The 25254-nt window shown below is 41.0% G+C and overlaps 1 protein-coding gene across 1 annotated transcript in view; it reads right to left on the bottom strand.

Moving 5' to 3' along the window:
• Positions 1 to 12988: 12988 nt before the first annotated feature.
• Positions 12989 to 25254, bottom strand: part of LOC135224570 (ubiquitin-conjugating enzyme E2 J2-like) — a 113209-nt gene continuing 100943 nt past the window's right edge. Inside the window, exon 5 of the mRNA XM_064263687.1 lies at positions 12989 to 13894. Within this exon, the coding sequence (XP_064119757.1) occupies positions 13664 to 13894 (231 nt within the window). The 3' untranslated portion in view covers positions 12989 to 13663. The remainder of the gene's footprint in view (positions 13895 to 25254) is intronic.

Genomic DNA, 25254 nt, shown 5'->3' with positions numbered 1-25254 from the left:
GAGAGAAAAGAGAGAGAGAGAGAGAGAGAGAGAGAGAGAGAGAGAGAGAGATGGAACTCTCAACTGACTATGCTTAAGTCAGTTCTCAAAGATGTCAATGGTGTCAACTCAGCTATTCGTCTCCTAGGATCATGCAAGACCGTAGAAGAATTGGGGGGAATGGAAATAGCAATGCTAAAAGAAGTGAAAAAAGTTTTGGAACCATTCCAAGAGGCGACATCGCAAGTGGAAGGAGAAAACATGGTGACACTTTCTTGCGTTGCACCAGTTGTTATTTGGCCTTGAGCACCTCAAACACTATTACGGAAAGTAAACCAATCTACCGCTTAAACTTGGCTAATGCACTAGTCTTCTATCAAAAAGAGGTTGCATCCGTTTCTTGGGAAGACTGACGTCATTGCCGCAGCTGTCATGGACCCCAGGTTTAAGCTGGCATGGCTGCCATGTGAGGAAATAAAAAAGGAAAAGATTTCGAAGATTGTGGACCTAATTATTTCAGAGTCAACGCAGTCATCTTTGAAGAACACAATTCCAGAGAGGGAGCCTTTCATCACCATAAGCACAAATCAAGACAAGGCTGACATGAGTGCAAAACGCCCTCGTCTTTTTGCCTACATGCCACCAGCTGGGAAAATAAATGTAAGTGCATCAACAAGCGACACTACAGTGGTAAAGGCAGAACTTGAGTCGTACCTAGAAGAAGGTGTTCTGGCTTTTGACGTGAACCCACTGAGGTACTGGCGTGAAAACAAGAGCTTCAGCATTTTGAAGCCTTTTGCAAGAAATATTCTAGGGTGCTGTGCCACGTCGGCACCATCTGAAAGAGTCTTTAGTAAGGCCGGTAATTTTTACACTCCTGAGCGAGCAAAACTTGGCCCGGAAAACTTGCGGGCATTAATGATGATTAAATGCAATTATGATATATAGAACGCAGATATAAAATTGTGTGAAAAAATGTTATATAGTTTGCAAATTTTCAGGAGGATTTTTTATTAGTAGCTTTGAAATCTGAAATAAGAGTACTTTGTATTTTCTGAACCAGTGATTTATTTTTATTTGTATTTTTAGATTTAGGAAGAAAAGTGTTTGTATTTGTATTTCTAGATTTAGGAATAAAAGTATTTGTATTTGTATTTTGTATTTTTGGGATCCCAAACGAAAGTATTTGTATTTGTATTACAATTGTAAAAAGTCAGTATTTGATCCAACCCTGGTGTTGAGAGACAATGGGTTTTTTTCCCTACTAAGTAGAGAGAATCTCAAGTTAACAATATAAAGAATGGAAAAATAAATGTTCACGAATTTTTGAAAAGTTAGCATAATATTTCATTTTAAACTGCTACTAATACACAACTGTATTTCTATACATGTAATTTGAGTGACTAAACGGATTTAGTCTTTACATGCCATGTCTTGGAATGGGTGTATTGGCCGGCCGAGTTGTTTTGAGTTCCCTGAGTTAACCTACGAACTGTCAGGCCAGTATTCACGATCAGGTTTACCTGTCAGTCCACCCGCTACCATTCGACCAATGAGTGTCCACGTGAAAAAATTAGAACCGGCAGAACTGCCAGTCGCGCCTTCAGACTCCTCAGTTGAAGTCAGTTCTCGTATTGTCTTCATCATGGCAACACTAAGACATCTTGATGTAATGGTTTTAACTGCAACTTAGTGCCTGGAATTTGTTTAAAACTCACTGTTGGAAATTCTGAAAACCAAGTACCCAGTGACTTTGCTGTTGATCTTATTTGGATTACATGTCGGTGCCGTTCCAAGTTTGTCTGGATGCGGGTTATTGGGATGGAATCCCGTTACCTGCAGGTACCCTGAACATAGATCAGTCATTTTGTGTGAAACATACAGCAAGGAGGATGCTGAACCAGTTACTAGAACGTGCCCAATGCTGAAATGTTCATGTATCGAAATAGGTGATAGAATTATCCAGCCAGCCAGCCTAATCAGGCAAAATGAACCCAACAGAGCAAGTGAGTCGATTAATCAAATAGTCCCAAATGACCAAATTCCCGAATGGACTCGATAGACTTAATAAAAATATGTGTGTGTATATATATATATATATATGTATATATATATATATATATATATCTATATATATATATATATATATATATATATTTACACACATATGGAATAAGGGGACACAAATGATGAATGGACGCAGGAAACCCAATGGGCCAAAAATGGAGCCAGTGGTCCAAATAGATAGACCTAGTGTGCCAAATGGAGCTAATAAACAAAATGAACTTACCGGGACAACCGAAAAATATGCAAATGAACCTGTGCCAAATGTGCTTAAGTAGAGTATGTACCCGGTGGGCAAATGCACCCAATACAATGTAATGCGTATCCAAGTAATATGTAAACTTCCAATGTAGGCAGTTATCATATTATCCGGTTTCTGACAAATGACATAACTAGATACGTATACATGCAGCCTAATAAAAAAAATATCTTACTAAAACTTTAGGTAGACCTACTAAATTAAGCTCTGCGTATGCCCAGGCCAAACCTTTTGTTATGGTTAACAGTGTCAACTTCCACCCAGTAAACTGGTACAGACCAATCCAGCATCGAGAGATGTACAAAACTATATGTAAATATCACATTTTTTTAATAAGTTTGAATCTCCAACCATAATTTCAATTAAATATTCATATTTAGTTAAGTAAACCATTGTATTAGTATATATAGGGATTTCTATGTCTCCACGATCCTTGGACACGTCGTTACTGTTGACAAATGACACACCAAGATGGAAGATTCTCCGGTCATGCAGTACCAAAATACCACAGTAACATAGTACCACTACTACCAGTACCACTCATAACTTCCGCGACCGTCACTCGAGACAAGACGATGGATACTGACATCATACTGTTAAGAGAAACTTTGAGGGAGATTATATTTGACTGGTGATCAGTATCTAATTTCTACTCACATAATTATTTTGATGGATTGTTTCACGAAGGTACTGATGTATTAATGCGGTTGAAGGGGTGTCTTTTTCTAGTTCGTAGGGTGTACGAAATTGAGCATGAGTAAATAAGCACGTCGTGTGTGTGTGTGTGTGGGGCAGGGGTTCTAGTGGGGGGTTTGTCCAAGGTGAAGGAAGACTGAGAAAGTTCCAACATCTTCGCTGCTGGCGGCCTACCTTAAGGTAAGTTCGTGTAATGCAGACCACAAGGGTGTTGAGTGCATCGATGAAAGTGAATTGTACTCTTAAAGATTGATGAAGCAAGGCCAGTGGCGTAGCTGGCATTCCAATAGTAGGGGACTCAAGTAGGACCAAGATATTTTTGGGGGGGCCAAAGGAAATTACACAAAACTAATGTACCAGTTCTGTAATTAGTCGAATATACTATTCTCGATTTTATATAGTCATGTGAATGAAATAATAATAGTACTATTAGTAAATTAGCAAACCTGTATTTGAAATTATAGAACTCATTTTTCATTAATTTTCACTTCTTACTAGTAAATGCGAATGTATCAAATACTTCAATGTAAAATTCCCCGCAAGCTTATATTCAACACTAGCCTAATTTCTATTATCAAGTTTTAATTTTCAAATACATATAATATCCCTGTCACGTAAATATATCAAAATAGTGCATATCATCATTAACACAAAAGACTTAAGACCCTCCAAAATCTCTTCTTCAAAATTTCTATCTATGCCATTCCCTCTTCTTCATCTCCTCTCCCAGGAAATTAACTCCAAGCAGCAGTAGGAAATTACATTGCACTTATTCAAAACTGTAACCATAGTTCAGTCACTTAATGCATAAGTTGATAACATTAAGTTGGATCAAAGTGTCATTAACAAACGTCATTTGTGTTGACAACCAATAACTCCATTTCTGAGCTTTTAGATAAGTTATCAAGGTAACGATAAGTGGAACAGGTTCGATCATTAGAAATAGATGGTGAGTTGTTTGTTCAGCATTTTCTTTGGGTAAGCCAGCAGGATGGATTTAGGTCAGCTTGTCTCCATTGCAAACAAGTCTAAATCATCTTTGAAAGATTTTTTGCACAACTTATTGGAAACTAATAATAAATTTATGAACCTTCAGTCCAGCCTGCCAGACAGCTAAAGGGAATTTGGTTAAGCAATTATTTAAATATATTCAGTCTGTTACTTCCAGATATTCTTCAAAGTTGTTGAGCACTAAAATTAAAGGTGACGTGTCCACTAGTAAATGTGAGAAACTTAAATCTATTTGGAGCTGTTATGAATCTGATTAACTTAACATCATGCAAAAGATTGTCATTTGAAATTTAATCGACCATGTACGAAATGTCTAATCTCCTCGAATGTCTTATTTATGCCTTGGTTTAGTTAATAAGGGTGCTAATTGGAAAGGTAATAAGGTTAAAGACGAATTACGTAGTAACTAGTTCAAATAGGACTAATGTAACTTAACGTTCTGATACCCAAGTAGTTAAAACTTTTAATTATGTAATTCTCCCAGCTGGTACCGTATAGCTATGTTGAGAATTCCGGTCGTAGCATACCATGGAGAGTATTGAAAGATCCTGGTTCCCAAACTACCTTAGTAAAAGGGTCTCCGAAAGACATCCCTATGTGTTCAGACATTGATAAAGTGAATCCTACGATTCAAGGAGTTAATTAAGTAAAAAATTACGATACTGCATACTTTGTCGAGTTTCCGGTTCGTGTTCCTGGCCAGGAAAGGCAATTATTGAGGACACTGTGTGTGAACAAAATTAATTCAAAACATTCTCACCTGAATTGGAGAAATTAGCAGACGCTCAAGTTGATAAGGGTCAAACCCTGGCAGATAAGCATATAGATTCCGATACCATAGACGATTTTGCAATCTTGCTTGTAGCGATCAAAGCCATATTTTCCCATTAACGCAGAAAGACTTGTTACAATGGTAAATGCCACTCTGTGCGAAACGCTGTTGGGTATAGCTAATGCTTTCTAGAAGCGTTTCGTTGTTTTTGGAGAACATTAATTTGCTATTATAATCCTTTTGATGCTAATTCTGAGGGAACTTCTCGACAACTAACAGTGTATATTAACGTACCAAGTTCTTTGCTAGAAGAGAAGGAACTCTTTGGTGACCAGAGGACACCGACTGCGACTGACGAAATCCGCGAATCAGTATTATTTACTTCATTTTGGACGACGTACCCCAGAGAATCTGTTTGGACTGACGAAAATAGTAAATTAATTGATAACATTTTTAGTGATATCGGGAGAGATCTCATGACAGGTAGGTAGGTTGTTTTACCGGCTCTATGGAAAAATATAGAATATTTAATATCGCCCAGTCCTTAATGCTCAGAGAAAAAATTTTCCCGGGAAGGTAAAAGGAATACGACACCGTTACACATTCCGTAAGGGGTTATGCCGTTAGTGGACCTCATGCGGTGCACTGTAGGCATTACTTAAGGTTGCTGCGTGCCTTCGGCCCCTAGCTGCAACCACTGTCATTCCCTTTACATTAGGCTACCTTCTTTCGTATTCTCTTTCTTCAGCTTACTTTCCACCCTCTCCTAACACTTGATTTATGGTTACACCTTTCTAACCTTTTACTGTCAATTTCCATTTCAGCGCTGAGTGACCTCGTTGGAAATGTAGTAATAGAGCGAATTGTCAACCTCCCTTCATACGTAAAAGAAGAATCCGGATCACTTCTAGGTCATAATGGTGTTTCGTAAAAACTCAAACACGACCAATTGTAGAGTTCTTTCTATCAAATTTAAGTGAAAGGAAGAATGAGAAATATCTTTCTCATAATCAGTGTTCCATAACTGGAACTAATTTGAATAATAAAGTGCAGGGTTCAACACTATTGCATAGGTTTGACACGTAGTGCTCGATGCACCATTCTTTTAGTTCCTTAATTACTGTCTGTTCTCATATATATAACTCTAATCCCCCCTTGCATCTCCTTCAGAGAAGTGAAGTGAAGCAATATTTGTGACTTGTAACTAGAAGTGTTCATTTATATTGCTAACTCATAACAGTGTTAAGTGGCTAACATTCTCTGCCTTACGCAAAATCCCAATTATATTAATCGCGTTTTTCTATCGAGAATTACAGTGCATCCTTAATTTGCAGAATTGGGAGGACGCAAGAAGTTGTATACCACCTCTCACGCGTTCCAGGTGCCAGAGTGTCAATCACCTATCCCGAATCCTAAAGTATCAAGAATGAGTTGCTGATAAATTTTTCAATATGATTTGTGCTGATAATTTTTTTTATGTGATTTGCCATAATTGTACAAGAATCTCATTTCTGTAAATGCCAGGTTCTTCATAATAGGGATTTACCTATACTTTACTGGGGTTTCATTCACAATGGCACTAATTGCTTTGTCAATTAACGTAACCTCAGTGCCATGGAGCTAGTGCCTTTAGCTCCTGTATAATTATTTCTGATTTACATAACAAAAATCTTGGTTCAGTGTAACTGCATTTTCCCCTTAAATCCGTCAGTTTTAATACTTTTTTTCCTTTTCTCTTTATTGCTTGCGTGGCACCTATTCTTGTCAGATGTCAGTTAATTTTATAGTAAGTCTATCCTAATGTTAAGACCGAGGGTTTGTTTCGTATATGAAGGAATGACAATTTTTTAATCAATTTGTATTTTTCATAACTAACAAACCTGAGACCTTAACATACAGAGGCCCACCTATAACCACCCATCTAACAACTAACCTGGATTGGAAGAATCACTAACAGGGTCACGTGTTAAAAAGGGGTATGTGAGTGGCCCACATGACATGACTCGTGAACAAGCACAGGTGCCAATAGTCCCTTGCGTAGTGCATACACAATTTTTTTACTTTACCGTCTTCGTCGGGATGAGAAAGTCCTTAGTCCATGATCCACGACGGATTTGCTAGATATTTTTTGCGGTTGTTGTTAAGTCGCAGTCTGTTGTTTGATGGGTTGTTCGCTAAGGGTTTAAGTTTTTGGAATTAGGTAGTGCCCGGTCTACTAAGGTGAGTTGGTTATGCGTTTTTTATGATTTTAAACTACCTATATACCTAGGTCGTAATTGCTTGGTTAAAAAATGGGAAAATTGGTCCTAGGCTCCCGGAAGTGATTGATGTGGCTGCATTTACCCTAGTGAACGATGATTACCAAACGAGGTAGTACTACCTAAGCGGTGACAAGATCGAAGAGTTGCCTTGGAAATTGACTGTATTTTGGTTACTTATGAAGAATTTACTGTTATTTTTTTGTAGGTCGACTATAATTACCTAATCCCCCAGGGGCTAGTCGTACAAAGACTGCAAAATACATTTGACTCTTCAACCCGGCCCCCATCCCTAGTGGCTATCGTATTCGCTGGACCATCCCTTGCAGTCCTTGCGGAGTTGTTAGGTATTCAGAAATCCTACCGATCCTACCATTTAGGTATAGAAAGAAACCTTTTCAGAAGGAGCTTTTTTTAGCATTTGGGAAATTTAACGACGGTTTTAAGGGTGATGGGTTGGAACTACCTAGTAGTAGGTAAGGTTATTGTTTGTGAATGGTTAAGACAGTGCATCTTAGCAAAAGCTAGGCTACCAGGAATACAGAAAATGGCAATTAGCGAAATTATTAGTAGGGCGATACCTCGTAGGGAGGTAGTGGCACCAGTACACCTCGTGTAGTGCACTGTAGGCATTACGTAAGGTACTTTGCAGCGTGCCGTTGGTCCCTAGCTAGCTGCAACCCCTTTCGTTTCTTTAACTGTACCTCTTTTCATATTCTCTTTTTTTCTCTCACTTTCCATCCTCTCCTAACAATTGATTCATAGTGCAACTGCGAGGTTTTCTTTGTTACTACAGCTTTCAAACCTTTTTATATTTGTCTCTCCATTTCATCACTGATTGATGTCATAGGTCCCAGTGCTTAACCTTTGGGCTAAATTCTATAGATTTAATTCTATTAATAGAGTGAGAATAGTGTAGATGACGGAGCGGCGACATAGTGGCCACTGATCCCGGAATGCGGCCACCTTCCCGAAAAATTATACTAGAATTTGCTGCCTGACCATTAGTCAAGAGTTGTGACACATTTACTGTACACTCACTAAACAATTAAACATTTACACAGAACATACACTCACACCCAATAACACTTAACACTCACTGGATAGTCAACAATCATTAGGCACTCACAATGCACTTAATGCTCACTAAACACTCATAAAACACACTGGGTAAACATTCACTAAACTCACTTAATCCTAAACATTCATTAAACACTAAACAATCACTAAGCATGACTGTACACTAAACATCCACTAAGTACTCACTTCATACTCTAAACACTAAACATTCACTGTACACAAAACACTAAATACTTATTAAACCCCTAAACACTCATTAAACAGTGAATGAACATCCACTCATCACTCACTAAACACAAAATAAACACTTACACTAAACATTCACTGAATGCTTACTAAACATTCACAAAACATTCTCTGAACCCTAAACACTCACTGAATGCTTACACACTAAACCTTCATTAAACACTAACATTCACGAAATATTTTCACTGAACTCACTAAACATACATACTCACTAAACATTCATTTACTAAAATACTGACATGCACTTAACCTCACTAAACTCTTAACTCACTAAACGCTTAGAACACTAAACATACAGTAAACTCTAAACATTCACTGAATGCTTATGCACTAAACATTTGTTTAACAGTAACTTTCACATATTTTCACTCGACTCTAAACACTCACTAAACATTCATTAATTACTTACACTAAACATTCACAAAACATTCATTGAAACCCCAAAGACTAACTAAACATTCACTGAATACTTGCATAATAAACATTCAATAACATTCACAAAAACTAAACATTCACTGAACCCTAAACTAAACATTTACTCATAAACATTCAATAAACACTTATGCACTAAACCCTTATAAATTTGCTAAACACATACTCATTAAACATTTACAACAAAAAAATTCACAATCGCATTAATCCCTGTTCAATTTTTTGGTTAGCAGACCTGTGAAAATGGCTGCAAGGCTTTGCAACACCGTCCTGGTGGAAGACAGAGATCGCAACTCCAGGGATATATACTCTCTATGGTTGGAAACTGTAATAAAGGGCATCAATCTATTGGGGACTAGAGATATTGGAGATTAAAGCCTGATTATGCTACTGTTCTTGGGTGGATGAAATCTCTTATCACTAAGGATAAGAGTGTGCGTACAAAGGAAGTACGGGAAATGATGGTAAAGCAATGATTGGGTATTGTGAGGGAGCTTATCGAAGACTTTGGATCAGAATTAAGGATGATACTAGTAAGTGTGGTGAAGAAAAAAGTTAAGTATATATATCTTAGTTTTACCAGACCACTGAGCTGATTAACAGCTCTCCTATGGCTGGCTCGAAGGATTAGATATTTATACGTGGCTAGGAACCAATTGGTCACCTAGCAACGGGACCTGCAGCTTATTGTGGGATCCAAACCACACTATATCGAGATTCCGCATTGGCCGAGCCGGGAATCGAACTTCAGACCACCGGATTGGCAACCGAGCGCGAAAACCACTCGTCCAGCGCAGAACTAGTGTGGTGAAGAACAAGGGTGATGCCTTGACCTGGGTTAAAAAGAGTTAGCTTTTGAAAGAACTAAAGAACCAGGTGAGAAGCGAGATGTGTTGCCTGAACACTATTGATTTGAAACTTGTGAAAAGCTGTTTGCAATCTCAGTCAATTGATCCTGCTTTTGTGGTGCATGAGGTGGGTAGTGTGAGTGCAGATGTGCAGTGTGGAGAGGTCTGAAGGGAGAGAGTGCAAAGGAAGTAACAGATACATTGAATATAATTGTTCTGGAACAGGGTCCTTTAGATAAGATTCTTATGGATAATAGTACCTACTACAGTAGTATTCAGGTCAGAAGTACTAATGATCTTGGATGGATGGAAAATTCATAGATATTTTTATGTTGCCTAGTGGAGCAAGTGGGAACAGAATTGTGGAGGCACCACAGAACTATCAAAACTATCTCTGAGGGGGGAAGCAAGTCCATTAGAAGCTGTGTTATCGTATAATAGGACACCCAGGAAAGAGTTAGACAAACATAGTGTTCCTCAAAGGGCTGTATACAAATATGTGTGGCGACAGCCAGCAAAAGTGCTAGTTACTCTTAACTAAGGAAGTTGCCCCTGTTCAGATGGGGGAAGAAGTGTGGGTCAAGCCTCTCCATGCCTGCTGCACTACTCAATGGAAGAAGGGGATTGTAACTGGAATTAATTCTAAAAATAATGTTCCTGTGGATGGTATGCTGCGACATGTGTCAAATTTGCGTGGGATTGAGCTACTAAGTTAGGAGATATCCTGGTAGAAAAATGCATGCTCCTTGGTGGTTGAGGGACTATGAGTTGGAGTGCCTGGAGGAGGAACTAGGGTTGGAGCAAATTTTTGCTAATAATACTGTACAAAGATTGTTTAAGTTGTTTCAGTGTCATAAGTATAAACTTTTTTTTTTTTTTTTTTAATCTTAAGATCATGGGGACGTGACCTTAGGGACTGGATGGGGATTTGTAAAGGTAAAGATGGGAAGGGTTTGATATGGGTGAAGGAAGCATGGTCAGGAGAAGAGAGTCCATGGCAATTTTGATAGATATAGGTTGTGGTTATTGGGATATCTCAGTCTGTTTCGTAGTTGTTCTCTTAGGGTTGTAAGCTTAAACAAGTTTTCACCCTTTAGTAAAGCGGTCAAGGTTTTGAGTATTGTCATCCTCTGTTGCTAAGTTGAAATGAAGGTTAAAACTAATGCAGCTTTTTGCTACTGGTTGGAGAGTTTTCCTGCCTTTTTTGCACCAGGTGCCCTGACATCGCTTGCTTCTTCCTTTTCAAGGGGATCTTCCCAGAAGATCCCTCCAAGCTTCCAAGATGGTTCTTTTATCATTTTCCAAAAAAGCAAAGAAAGAAATTGAAGACTGGCTCTCAACTAAGAGGGAGCAGGGGAAGGCAATTTTAGCCCATCCTCCCTCTCGTCTGGTTAAGAGGAGATATCTGTTCTATGCCACCGGGGAAGCTCCTTTGTTGGGAGTTAATGCCTCCTTTCAAGGACTTTTCTAGCCTCGTCGACTCTTCTCATCTTTCGGCTTTTCCTAAAGTGAAAGTTGTGTTCTCTACATCCGAGTTGGACCACATGGTTAAGAATCTTTTCAAGGTTTTCAAGTTATTCAGTTTTTTTTAATGAATAGTAGGAGCCCTTGCAAAGAAGACAGAGGACTTCAAGGCCTTGGACGAGCACATTGCAGCAGACTAGTTTGGTGTGCTGTCTTGCATTGATAAAGCCATCAGGGATGATGTCTCTTAAGAACTTTCAACTTTGTTCGCATTCAGGGTTTTTAAGGAGAGAACTTTGGTCCTCTACCACCAGAGGAGTCACTCAGTCTCCGAGGTTGGCGCCGTTATTTTTGCCCCTGGATTCTTTTCACCCTTCCCCCCCATTGATCATGGAAGAGATTACTTCGCACCTCCAGAAGAAACCCTCTGAAGACCTCTTAGCCCAGTCTGCCAAGTGCCCCAAGAGTTCATCATTGTTGTTCACTCCTAAGATGGTTTCTCCATTGCAACAACTTCCCTTTCGTGGAAGTAAGTCCAAGTCGCAAGTTAGACCTCTCCAACATCTGGTTCCCATCTAGAACAGTCATTAAGAGGAGATCTTCCAACTTGCCATCCAACAAGTGAACCAGAAGTTCTATGTGCCCTGGTAGGAGCAAGAAGTGGGATCACGGGCCAGACTATGGACCGTCAAGATTTTAAAGGAGAGCTACTGCATCCCGTTCTTGGAGAAACCTATTTTAGTCACCTCTCCCATAGTCTTAACAGCCTACTCAAGAGGATCAGACCTCTCTCCTCCTGAAGAGATCCATAGTAGAAGTCGAGGACATCCACACACGGCTCCTACAATACTCTGTTTTTAGTCCCTAAAGCGTCGGGAGGTTGGAGACCAGTCCTAGATGTAAGTGCCCTCAGTCACTTTGTAGGGAAGACTAAGTTCAAGATGGAAGACAAACCAGTCAGTCATGGCATCCATTCACCTGGTCAATAGGATGATAACGGACATCCAAGATGCACACAGGTAGTGTTAAGTTACGATAATTTGCTTCCAATCAGATTTTGCGATGGGGTTACCAGTTGATACCAATACATCAATATTTTGAAAATATTTCTATATTTTGCTAGCAACTGGTGCAGGCAGCAATGTACAGTCAGGCAGCGAGACTAAATTACAATAGGTAGACTAATTTTTTAGCTCCATGTCTTTATCCCATCTAGTTAAATAAATTAAAAAAAGTAAAAGAATAACAAAGTGTCTTACTAACATCATACACTGCATAAATGAATGAAATTAGCTTTTTTGCTAAGTACAGCTGAATTGGATGAGAACAACATCCGTTTTGCTTGCACTTTTACCATCGTATGATAGTAAACAATTATAGTCAACCCCTGTTATTCGCAGACTCCAGATTTGCAGACTCACGTATTCACAGATTCCCATATGAACCTTATATATCCATTATTTGCAGAAAGTTTGCAATATTTTTCTATGAGAAATATCCTCAAACCACAAAATTTTCTTACTAATTTCAAGATTAAATGCACTCTGTGATAAATATATTAAAAAAAAATACCAGGTATAAGCATTTTAGTGGGTTTTTCTTGAGTTTGAACTAACGAAATAGGCAGTTTTAAGCATTTTTAAAGGGGTTCTAAGTATTCGCAGGTGTCTTGGTATGAATTTATGGGCTATAGAAGTGCTGACACTTCTTTCCCTCCCGATTCTTTCCGTATCGATGGCACTTAATTTTGCTTCTCTACAGGATCAATCCGTCCACCACCCAAACCTGTTATTACTACACCCGAGTAGCTATTTGTCTATTAAGGGTTAAAAAAGTATACAGTCCCAACAACATAGGTATTTAGAATCAAACTCAACAATAAATGTTCCAGTCATATATTATTAGCACAAAATGCTGACATTTTATTTTCTTCAAACAAAGAGTAAAACACCATCTCCTTACACAAAATTTCAAATGATAAATAAATACTTTAATATTTTATAATGGAAAAAAGTTGTCACAATACCTTGACAGTTGTGTAATAACGTTTCTATAAGAATAATTATTTAAATTGAAGCATACCAACTATTGTTTCATATCAATCACACAACAAATTCACAAAAAAAAAAAAAAAAAAATATAAACCTCTCACACATAAGCACCCTGATAAAAATCACCATCAACAATCTGCAAATGCACAGGCTATCTTGTTAGGTTTTCTGTAGAGAATACAAATCTAAAATACAGTACCAGACTATAATTCCAAAGCCTATGTCACAATAAACCAAGGTCTCACATACATCATCACAAAACCATTACTGTACTTTTATAATGTGTTCTGAGGAGAACTTTTGTTTTCCATTATTGCAAGTGAAATTTCCTAGTTAATAATTTCCATAATATCTTAAAACTACGTAACTGGTTAGTCCAGGGCAAAAGAGAGTTTTCAGAGTCCAGTCACATTTACTATATGATATATTTCTTATTCTAAATCATAAAACACTATCAGGATGAGTAACCAAAATAACTCTTTTAAATATCACCATAACATATTCTATCCTTCGTCTTCACTCAAAGAAGAGACAACATATTTCACAGTCAAGGCAAATAATGCAAAGCCGATGACCACCAATAGATTTGTAAGGGCTGACATCTGGCTTGCTTCACCATTTCCATTTAAATTATCGTTACTTGATGAATTTCTTCTATTTTGACAACTTACTTCAGCTGCTCTTGCTCTTTCTGCAAGTTCTTGTTCTCGACGAATTATTTTATTTTGGATCTCCTGAAACAGAAACTTCATATAAATATGAAATTTATTCATTTCTCAAAATAACCCACAGTTTCTACAATGTACATACAAATATTACCCTTTGCTAGCATTATCAGTCTAATGTTGATTTTTTCCTTCCAATACGAAGCATGAAATAGTAATATACTCCAAAGCATGTAACAATTTTCTTTTAGGAATGGTAAAAAAAAAAAAAAAAAAAAAAACCATTTTTGACCTATCATTTTCACAATTAAAAATCAAAGGTAGTCTGATACTTTCCATGAAAAAATCCATAATTTTCAAACTATAAAAACAAACATCTTTTGGAAGTATACAATGTTAACTGCCTGCTATGGAAGTGGTAAAATGACAAAAGAAGTAGATCTCTCCTACCCTGTAGCACTCACTCTAGTTTAGCAAAAACTTAATGAATGTCCCTAGCCATGATATATACCAATAGAAAAAGCTTGGGAAAAGAGACTTATGAAAAAAAGGCCAACAGAAAAAGCTTGGGAGAAGAGACATGATAAAAGCAATTAGATGACCAGTATCTTTTTGGAATCTAGATTCACTACTTCTTTCACTAGGATTAATAACTTGAAGACGTCGAGTGTCTCCCTGCTCAACAATATGAGACACTGACATACCTTTCCTTAATACTGGACAAAACTTAAAATCTGCTTGTTAAGTTCCCCAAAACTAGGACACTCGGTAAAACCAGAATATTATGCAGTTTCAGAAATAGCCCATTTTGAAGATAGTATTTGACTAGTACTATTCATAGAAAATCTAGACAATTTAGGACACAAAATGGAGGCTACTTTAGTCCACTTGTCTTCCTAGAAGATATCTGCCATTCAACTTTGGTTTGTAATATCACATTATTAAAGCTTAGCTTTACCTGTGAGGCTTGATAGTTATGTTTCCTGTATCCGTGACTAAATGGGTTACAATACAGTGCTCTTATTTCTGTGAGGCTTAGATGCTTGCTCTTGTATTCTGAGATTGGAAGTTATAGGTAGTGATGTCTTTCTTGGAAATTATTGTATGCTATGTACAGCATAATGCTTTCTTCTTTCTTTGTAGCTGACATAATGCAAAAAACTGAAAACATCTACAATACTGTACAGAAATTTAGCCAGAAATCATCAAAATATAACAAGGCCGATCCACATGTCTATAGAAGCAGACAGCAAGAAAAATTGTTTACATTCCAACACCACTGGATGGGAAAACAAGCGACTGCAGACACAGTCCTAACAGGTTAGCCAAGCATAATTTGATGGCACAAATATAGCATAAGCTAACTTTAACACTAGGTAAGATTCATTCCAAACAATTTTTTTGGTACAGACAGTCACTGGTTATTGGTGGGGGTTCCGTTCCAACGGCTTGATAAACGAAAATCTCTGATAACTGAAAAATGGCAATTTTCGGTGCTTATTGCCGAGAACTGGATTTTGGTACCAATAACTGGTTAATGGCGCCTCTGTTAGGTATATATATTGATGCCAACAGTGCTACACAAGTGCCATAAAATCGGATTGCCAATAACTGAGGCCCCCCAATAAATTGGGACTACCTGTACCGTTGTGTAATCATATAAACAGTCATCTTTAACAACGGGTGTTCCATTCCCAGTCAAGCACCAATAACTGTAAATTGCCATTAACCAGAACATCACAATGGCTTTTATGACACTGGAAGTGTCAATAAACCACTAACCAGTAATGAAAATTGCTTACTAATGCAGATAAACCGACTACCAACGCTGACAAACTGCCTATTTATGTATACCAATAAATCATCTACCAACACCAAAAATCCCTTACCAGCCTCGAAAATCTGGTTAACAACATCGTTAGCCAAGCATCATACAACCGAAATGCCGTTAACCAGTGCTACTGATAAGTGGGGACTGTCTGTACTTAAGCTTAACAAAGCTTGTACAATTTGTTTTGCCTTTTAATGGCTGACAGGCACATGAATCATAAAGCATATCTTTCACTGACTGGCTAAATCCAGGAAGCATCAATGCGCTCAGTAAAAATTAGCATTTTCCATCTTAAGTACAGCGGTGTGTGATCAGTCACTTATTCTGAATTATTTGTGGGTGTTTATGATCTACAATGTGTTACCCCAAGCATGTGGCTTTTGTTGCAGTGCATGCAGCTTTGCAGATGTTGTTAGTTGTGGGCATGTTGCTATGCATTATTTGTATGACCTTCTCTCGTCCTAAGTAGACGAGGAAGGTGTTGACACTGCAACAGAAACTAGAAATCATTAAGCGAATTGAGATAAATTAGTTTATGGCACATATCATGGAGATGTTTGCCATTGTGCAGTCAATGTTAAATGATATTAGGGCTTCCAATGACAAGCTGAACTATGCAATGGACTATGGGAGGAAGACGTCCATGAGTCAGGCCCGCAAGATAATGGCAAAAGGCCAACATGAGGACATTGAACAGTCAACCTTGATCTGGTTTTGTTAGCAAATGGCAAGTAAAGTCATAGTGCCAAGATGAAGGCTGCAGCTATGAAGTTCACAGGCCTGCATGGGGTTGCAGACTTTAAAGCATCCAAAGGTTGGCTGTTTAAGATTCAACATGGGCTTTATAATAAAAAGACTGCTGGTGAAGAATCTGATGTCTATCTGAAGTCTCTTAATGACCAGGACTCTCTAAACATCAAGAAGGTGCAGGGGGTACAGGATCCTCATGATACAATGCTGTTGGGGGAATAGGAGGAGGAGGTGGACTAGTAAACTCCCTCACAAGTTTTTAAAAGGCTGACAAACATGATGACTTGGGACTGCACATACATAGGTGAGAGAGAAATGTTTTTTATCACTGTTTATGTTTATGCAGAACAGGTAAAAAAAGTGATACTCATTATTCAGTGATGTAACCTACTGCATTGTGTTTTTTTTAAGTGTACAGGCGGTCCCCGGGTTACGACAGGTCCGGCTTACGACGTTCCGAGGTTACGACGCTTTTTCTTAAATATTCATTGAAAAATCCGCCCTGGGTTAAGACGCTTGTTCCGAAGTTACGACACTGACGCTTCCGACGCTCCGAGTTAACGAAGCTTTTAAAAAACGCATACTATGATAAGAATCCTTTATAGTTTAACACAGTATATTAATAAAAATAAGTTTTTGGTTAGATTACAACAGAAATTTTGAGGTTATGATGATTTTCGACACTTTTTATGTCGTATTTTTTTAATTTTTTTAGTGACGCCTCATATGCGGAACTAGTTTCCAAGAGAATGAATACACTAGCTTGGGATGCGCAGTTTATAACAGTCCAAAAGCGCAAATAATGAAAAAATCATTGCTTGTTTCCAGTATACATAATTAACAAAACTAAGTTTCTGGTTAGATTACAACGCAAATTCCAAGGTTACGACGGTTTTTTATGCCTTTTAACGATACCTCATACGCAGAACTAGTTTCTGAGCGGAGGGCGCATTAATTAATTTACGCTATTAAACTGTATGGTAACCATAGTCAAGGATAAGGAACGCATTCTCAAACAGGTATACATATCCTTTAATACAAAACAGCAAAATATCCTTGAAACATTTTTTCACTTAAAGAATCCATTTATACTCTACTTAGACTTGGATATAAAAACCATAGTTTCTCTCTCTCTCTCTCTCTCTTTGTATTTTCCGACGAAAATAATCACTAGTTAGTGTTTTTGTACATGAACTTCCCTGCCAGATATATACTTAGCTTAGGTCTCTGACGTCACGACAGAAAATTCAAGACTCCCGGCACACGCTACAGGTAGGTCAGGTGATCTACCTTACCCGCCGCTGGGTGGCGGGTGTAAAAACCAGTCCCCCTTTCTTGTCAGATTATTTTCTGTCGCCGGCTGGACAACACCTGTTGTTCAGTCCTTACGATAGTTAAATTCTTTCTCGTTGCCGACGAATTGGATTTTGGTGAAGTACCCTTTGTTTGTTGGCTTGGCATACGCTTTTTGGATTGTTATTTGGATTTTTCTTTTGGCTTTTTCTTAGAATTAATAATCATGGATGATTCTGAAGTTAAGAAACCTAGTTTATTTAGGGTTTGTTCAGTGAAGGAATGTAAAGTTAGACTTCCTAAAGCTGCATTAGATCCTCACTCTGTATGTACGTCTTGTAGAGGGAATGAATGCTCTTTTATTAACCCTTGCAAAGAGTGTGAGAATTTGGATGAGGATGGTTGGAAGGCTCTTTCTTCTTATGTGAGAAAGTTAGAGAACGATAGGGCGTGCAAGGCTTCTTCAAGGAGCTCTAGTAGATCGAGGGTGAGTGAGATTGACGATGAGAACCCTGTAGTAGAAGTAGTTCCTTCTCCAGTTTCAGCCCCTGCGCCCAGCTTTGAACCCGAGGATTCGTTTTCGGAAGTTCCTTCCGGGAGAGCCTCGATCAGGAGTAAGGAGAGCCTCGCTCGCTCTCGACAAGGTAAGAGTGATAGTGCAAGTGATCAGTGCAGTGCCCCTAGTGAAGTGGAGGGTGCGTCTGACCGGCTCACTAACGCTTCCAGGCCTAGACCTCTTCCAGACTCCCAGACCCAGTGGAGGAGGAAAGTCGAAAGCCGCAGGAAGGTTAGGGAGAACCCCCACCGGTCAGGCGTCCCCTCGGCAGATCCTGTTGCTCGTTCCCAGGCTGCCTTGGATCGAACCAAGAAGGAGTTATTGCGCCAGTGCTTCTCGTCATCTTCGTCGCCTTCTCCTAAGCGTAGATGGAGCGCCTCGGAGTCGTCTCACCCTCTCAAGAGGCCCTGGAAAGCTCCTTGCGCCCTTCCTTCCAGCCCCGAATCCTTCGCGGAAGAGCCAGAAGTGGAACGCAAGAGAGCCAAGAATTCTTCTGTTTACGCTTCTCCTGTTCGGTCTCGGACTTCGTCTCCTGTAGAGGAATTTAAGAGATCTCCTGCGCGCATCCTGGCGGGTCTGCAAGCGCAGATTGCGGCTTTAGCTAACTCTATTGCCGGGACTTCTCATCATCGGAAGGACGCCTCGCTTCCGGTGAAGAAGTCTAAGAACGTCCCTTCTACTAGCTCTCCTCCGGCTAGAGAAGTTTTTGAGCCTCGTAGCAGGAAGTCAGAAGTGCAGACTGAAGTTCGGGATCAATCTCCGAGTAGGCTCTCCTCTCTTCCCAGCAAGAGTTTTGAGCATGTCAGGCGTAAGGAGCCGGACAGGCTCTCTCCTCAGGATTTCCGCTCCTCTTCAGTTAGGCGTCAAGAGCTTGACAGTCGTCAAGAGCCTCGTTATCGTCAGGAGCGAAGGAAGAGTTCTTCGCCTGGTTGCCGCTCTCCTTTTGACGGACGCTCGGAGCCTAGTAGGCGCCAAGAGCCTTGTAGGCGCCAGTGGAAGCATTTATCTCCGTTGGTTCACTCCCGATTGGATAGGCGCTCAGAGCCTTGTAAGCGCAGTGCTTCGGACAGGGACTCCTCCGTGGATGTTTTCTCTCCCCGTGGACGGTGGGGTCCAATAGAGCCTGGTAGGGGTTTGGAGTCTGATATGCACCAAGAGCCTGGCAGGCGTTTTGTAGGAGGGCAGGCGCCAAGAGCCTAGCAGGCGCAGAGAGCCTGATAGGCGCTCTCCCTTGTCCAGGCGCTCTTCTGTGAAATTAGACTTTGTTTTCCGACAGGCGAGCTTCCACTAGTAGGCGCTCTCCTAGCAGGCGCTCCCCTAGTAGGCGCTCTCCTGGTTGGCGCTCCCCAAGTAGGCGCTCTCCTAGTAGGCGCTCTCCAGGTAGGCGCTCTCCTGGTAGGCGTTCTCCTGTAGGTGCTCTCTCGGTAGGCGCTCTCCTTTTAAGCGCTCTCCCAGTGGACATTCTCCCAGTAGGCGCTCTCCGAACAGGCGCTCTCCAAGGAATAGCTCTCCTCCTGGTAGTAGAGCTTCTAAACGTCATTCTTCTGAAGAATACCTTGGGGATTCTGAGGAAGATTTGCCCAAGGATGCTTCAGTTTCTTCATACAAGAGACCGACCGACCTCCTCTTGCAAGATTTTGGGGAGTCTCTTTCGGCCGTTGCTCCTCCGTCACCTCCGTCCTTATTTTCAACGACCAATACGTCTAAGAAGTCTTCAGTCGTCAAGATGAAACCGACAGTGTCGATGAAGAAGGCTCTTAAGAATTTTGACGACTGGTTGCTTTCGAAGGAAGAGAAAGGCAAGTTATTTTCTTTTCCCCCGTCCAAGCTTACGGGTAAGATGGGGTTCTGGTACGAGTCAGGAGAGCCCTTGGGTCTGACTCTTCCCTCTTCAGCAGACTCGGACTTCTCTTCGTTGGTTGATTCCGGACGTCGCTCGGCGCTTAATTCTGTGAAGACGACGTGGGGTATGAGCGAGTTGGATCACCTTCTGAAGGGAATGTTCTGAGTCTTAGAGGTTTTTAACTTTCTTGACTGGACCCTTGGAGTCATGGCTAAGAGGACTCAAGATCAAGACACTCTTTCACCTGAAGACCTTCACGCAGTGCTGTCTTGTATGGACAAGGCAGTGAGAGACGGATCCGGGGAGATTGCTTCCCTTTTGGCGCAGGAGTAGTAAAGAAGAGGGCCGTTTTCTGCTCCTTCTTACCAAGGGCTGTCTCTCATGCACAGAGAGCTTCCTTGTTGTATTCCCAACTTTCTCCGCAACTCTTCCCGAAGAAGATAATTAATGACATCTCCAGCTCGTTGTCAGCAAAAGCGACGCAGGATATGCTGGCTCGCTCAGCTAGAATACCGAAACCTTCGTTCCAACAGAAAACAAAGAAGGAAACTCAGACTAGGCAAGAGCCCTTTCGAGGAGGTCCTTCGTCCCGCTCTTCTTCCTCCAGAGGTTCGAGACCACCCAGAAGAGAAAGACCTTCTCTCGGTCTATTAGGGCCAAGAAGTAGCTCGCCTGTCCTCCAGACAACTGTGGGTGCCAGACTTCTGAACTTTGCGGATGTCTGGGCACGGAAGGGGGCGGACAACTGGTCCCTCGCTATCATCAAGAGGGGATACCTCATTCCCTTTATCTCGAGACCACCTTTGACCACCACTCCAAGGGAACTGGTGGCCAAATACAAAGACCCTCTAATGAATCAAGCCCTCGCTCTAGCAGTAGAGCTGATGTTGGAGAAAGAGGCAATAGAGATGGTACAGGACCCTCTTTCCGCGGGTTTCTACAACCGTCTGTTCTTAGTTCCCAAGAACTCAGGAGGATGGAGGCCGGTTCTGGACGTAAGAGCCCTGAACGTCTTTGTGAAGAAGAGGAAGTTCGCTATGGAGACGACTTCATCAGTCTTAGCAGCTCTTCGTCCCGGGGACTGGATGGTGTCACTGGACCTTCAGGACGCTTACTTCCACGTGCCGATCCATCCTTCTTCACGCAAATTTCTAAGATTCATGTGGGGAGGGAACGTTTTTCAGTTCAGGGCCCTATGCTTCGGCCTTTCCACAGCCCCCAAAGTCTTCACTGGGCTGATGAAGAACGTTGCTCAGTGGCTTCATCTCGAGGGAGTGAGGATTTCCCTCTACTTGGACGATTGGCTAATCAGGGCGAAGTCCAAGGAGAAATGTCTGGAGGACTTACGATTAACGCTGAATCTAGCAGCTTCTCTGGGTTTGCTAGTGAATTTCGAGAAGTCACAGCTAATCCCCAGTCAAGAGCGTATCTATCTGGGGATTCTGATGGCTTCTCAGGTTTTTCGGGCGTATCCTTCCCCAGAGAGGATAACCCGAGGTTCGGAGAAGGTAGCAATCTTTCTAGAGAAAGATGTATGCACAGCGAGGGAGTGGATGAGTCTGTTGGGGACACTCCTCGCTGGAGCAATTCATTTCTCTAGGGAGGTTGCACCTCAGACCCCTACAGTTCTTCCTGACGAGGAACTGGAACCGAAGATCTCAAGGTCTAGACTTTGCGTTCAAGATCTCGCAAGAGATAAAGGAGGATCTATGTTGGTGGCTAGACCCTCTCCTGCTCAAGGAAGGCCTTTCCTTGCAGGTTCGGAACCCCAGCCTAGTGTTATATGCGGACGCATCGGACATAGGTTGGGGAGCTACTCTCGGGTCGAGAGAAGTGTCAGGCACCTGGATGGGGGATCAGGTGTCCTGGCACATCAACAAGAAAGAGCTAACAGCGATTTGGTTCGCTCTCAAAACCTTCGAACCCTCGTAAGGGGGAAAGTCAGTTCAGATCAACTCGGACAACACCACAGCCTGGCTTACATTCGGAAACAGGGGGGACTCACTCTTTCTCCCTGTACGAGACAGCGAGATCGCTCGTCCTGTGGTCGGAAGGAAAGGAAGATAAGTCTTCTCACCAGGTTCGTACAGGGAGAAAGAAATGTCAGAGCGGATCTGCTAAGCAGAAGGAATCAAGTCCTTCCCTCAGAGTGGACTCTGCACTCGGATGTATGCCAGGAGCTGTGGAGGATGTGGGGCAGGCCCCATCTCGATCTATTTGCGACCTCCAGGAATGCGAGGATAGATCTATACTGCTCCCCTATTGCAGACCATAGAGCAGTGGCAATAGATGCATTCCTGATGGATTGGAAAAACCTGGATCTTTACGCGTTCCCGCCTTTCAAGATTCTAGGGGAAACGCTAAGGAAGTTCGCAGCTTCAGAGGGAGCGAGGATGACTTTGATAGCTCCGTTCTGGCCCGCCCAGGACTGGTTCACAGAGGTACTGGAATGGCTGGTGGATGTTCCAAGATCCCTACCACTAAGAGTCGATCTGCTCAAACAGCCCCACTTCGACAGGTTTCACAAAAACCTCCCCGCTCTCAGTCTGACTGGATTCAGACTATCAAGAGTCTCGTCAGAGCTAAGGGCTTTTTGGCAAAGTCTGCAAGGGCTATTGCCAATGCACGTAGACCTTCCACATCTAGAGTCTACCAGTCGAAGTGGGACGTTTTTCGACGTTGGTGCAGGACTCATAAAGTTTCCTCCTCCAGTACCTCTGTGACTCAGCAGATTTCCTTATCTTCCTGAGGGAAAAATGCGGGTTAGTAGTCTCCACCATCAAGGGCTACAGGAGCATGCTTTCCTCAGTTTTTCGTCATACAGGGTTAAACATATCCGAAGACAAGGACCTCCATGACTTAATCAGATCATTTGAGACGGTTAAAAGAACCTCCTACTTAGTTCCTAGCTGGAATCTAGACGTCGTGCTGCTCTTTCTGAGGTCCTCAAGATTCGAACCTCCCCATACAGCTTCGTTCAGGGACCTTTCGATGAAAGACTTTTTTCTCTGTGCGTTAGCTCAGCGAAGAGAGTCCAGCGAGCTGCAGGCTCTAGAAGGTGAGGTAGGTTTTCAAGGAGGATCCGCGTTTTGCTCTTTTCTTCCGGCTTTCCTAGCCAAGAATGAAAAGCCTTCTTCACCATGGCCCAGGAGCTTCGAAATTAAAAGCTTGTCCTCCTTAGTTGGGACAGAAGAGGAGAGATCTCTTTGCCCGGTGAGAAGCCTGAAATTTTATCTTCAAAGGAAGAGAAGACTTGCTGCTAATGTGAGCAATCTCTGGTGCTCTGTAAGGGACCCCAGTAGGCCCTCATCAAAAAATGCCCTCTCATTCTTTATCAGGAATGTTATTAGAGAAGCCCACACATCGTGCAGTCAGCAACAGTTTAGTCTTCTGAAAGTCAAGGCGCACGAAGTGAGAGCCATCGCGACGTCTTTGGCTTTCAAGAAGAATATGTCTTTACAAAACCTCATGAAGGCCACTTTTTGGAGGTGTGAATCAGTCTTCTCCAATCACTACCTTAAAGACGTATACGATTACGTATGAAAAGTTGTTTTTGGGCTAGGCCCTTACGTATCGGCGGATTCAGTGCTGGGGCAGGGAGCTGAAACACATCCTTTTTAATCCTTTTCCCTGTTAGTTTTTAATTTGGAGTTTTTGGTTGTACGAAGGAGGTTGCAGGAGGCAGCTCCTTCTTTCGTATACTAATATTAGTAATTGGTTAGGTGATCGGTTGTGCTTGAGGCTCCTTGCGGTTGGTAGTGATAGGCTCTGGCATGTAAGCGGGTTGATCCCCATTGACCAGACCCTGTTTGGATTCTGCCAAGTAAGTGGACTCAGTTCCCATTGGTAGACCCCAAGAGTTCTTCAGCTATAGGTCACGCCCTCGCTGAGACTCTTTAGGCAACGCAGACTAATAGACAGTAACTATGAAGTTTTCTGCCTAATTCAGGTAAGAACCAAGGGTTTATTTTTATTCCTTTATGTGTGTCCCCACTTTCTAAGTGAGTATGTGTCTCTTTCCCTCCACCAAGGGTGTCAATCAGCTAAGTATATATCTGGCAGGGAGGTTCATGTACAAAAATGATATTGTTAGTATACAATAAAGTTTTGTACATACGTACTTACCTGGCAGATATATACGATTGATGGCCCGCCCAGCCTCCCCTCAGGAGACAGGTGGAAGAAAATAATCTGACAAGAAAGGGGGACTGGTTCTTACACCCGCCACCCAGCGGCGGGTAAGGTAGATCACCTGACCTACCTGTAGCGTGTGCCGTGAGTTTTGAATTTTCTGTCGTGACGTCAGAGACCTAAGCTAAGTATATATCCTGCCAGGTAACGTATGCTAAAACCCCCTTCTTTATTGTATACTAACAATATCATATTTTGATGTTTATTTTCATGACTAAATACATTTTTATAATACAAAAATGATTTACTAATTTTCAAATATTAATTTTGATTAATACTGTATTAGTAATTTTAATAAGTTGAAATGATATCACATAATAAAAATAATAATTCTCTCTCTCTCTCTCTCTACTACAAAGATGTATGTTTTTTTGTATGATAAATAAATGATTTACTATTTTCAAATATTAATATTAATTTATACAGCAATAATATCAATTCATTAAAGAAAATACCATAGTTAATTAGTAAGATTTTAGCTTATATTTAACAAATTATGGAAGAATGAAGGAAATCCCAGTCTTCTTCAAGTAACTTCCAGTAACCTTTTCTCGAGATCCAGGTACTAAAACTGTCAGATATATCAAGTTCTGTGACAGCCAGGAGGGGGAAGAGCTGCAGTGTTGCAATCACGTGTTCATGAGATTCCCCCCCCCCACCCCCTCTCTCTCTCTCTCTCTCTCTCTTCTCTCTCTCTCTCTCTCTCTCTCTCTCTCTCTCTCTCTCATTTACTGAGGACTCGAGATTTTTTAATGTACTTGTACTATTTGTTTTTTAATACTTTCAAATAATAATAATAACAATAATAATAATAATAAATAATAATAATATAATAACTGTATAATTACAAAATTCACGTGATAGTATTTTAAAGAAATACAATACGTACTAATCTATCCATGTCACTTTTAATTAAGGTTATCTCTCTCTCTCTCTCTCTCTCTCTCTCTCTCTCTCTCTCTCTC

The sequence above is a fragment of the Macrobrachium nipponense genome, chromosome 12, assembly GCF_015104395.2.
Source record: "Macrobrachium nipponense isolate FS-2020 chromosome 12, ASM1510439v2, whole genome shotgun sequence".
Classification (NCBI taxonomy): Eukaryota; Metazoa; Arthropoda; class Malacostraca; order Decapoda; family Palaemonidae; genus Macrobrachium; species Macrobrachium nipponense.
This window is presented reverse-complemented; position numbering and strand designations above follow the sequence as displayed.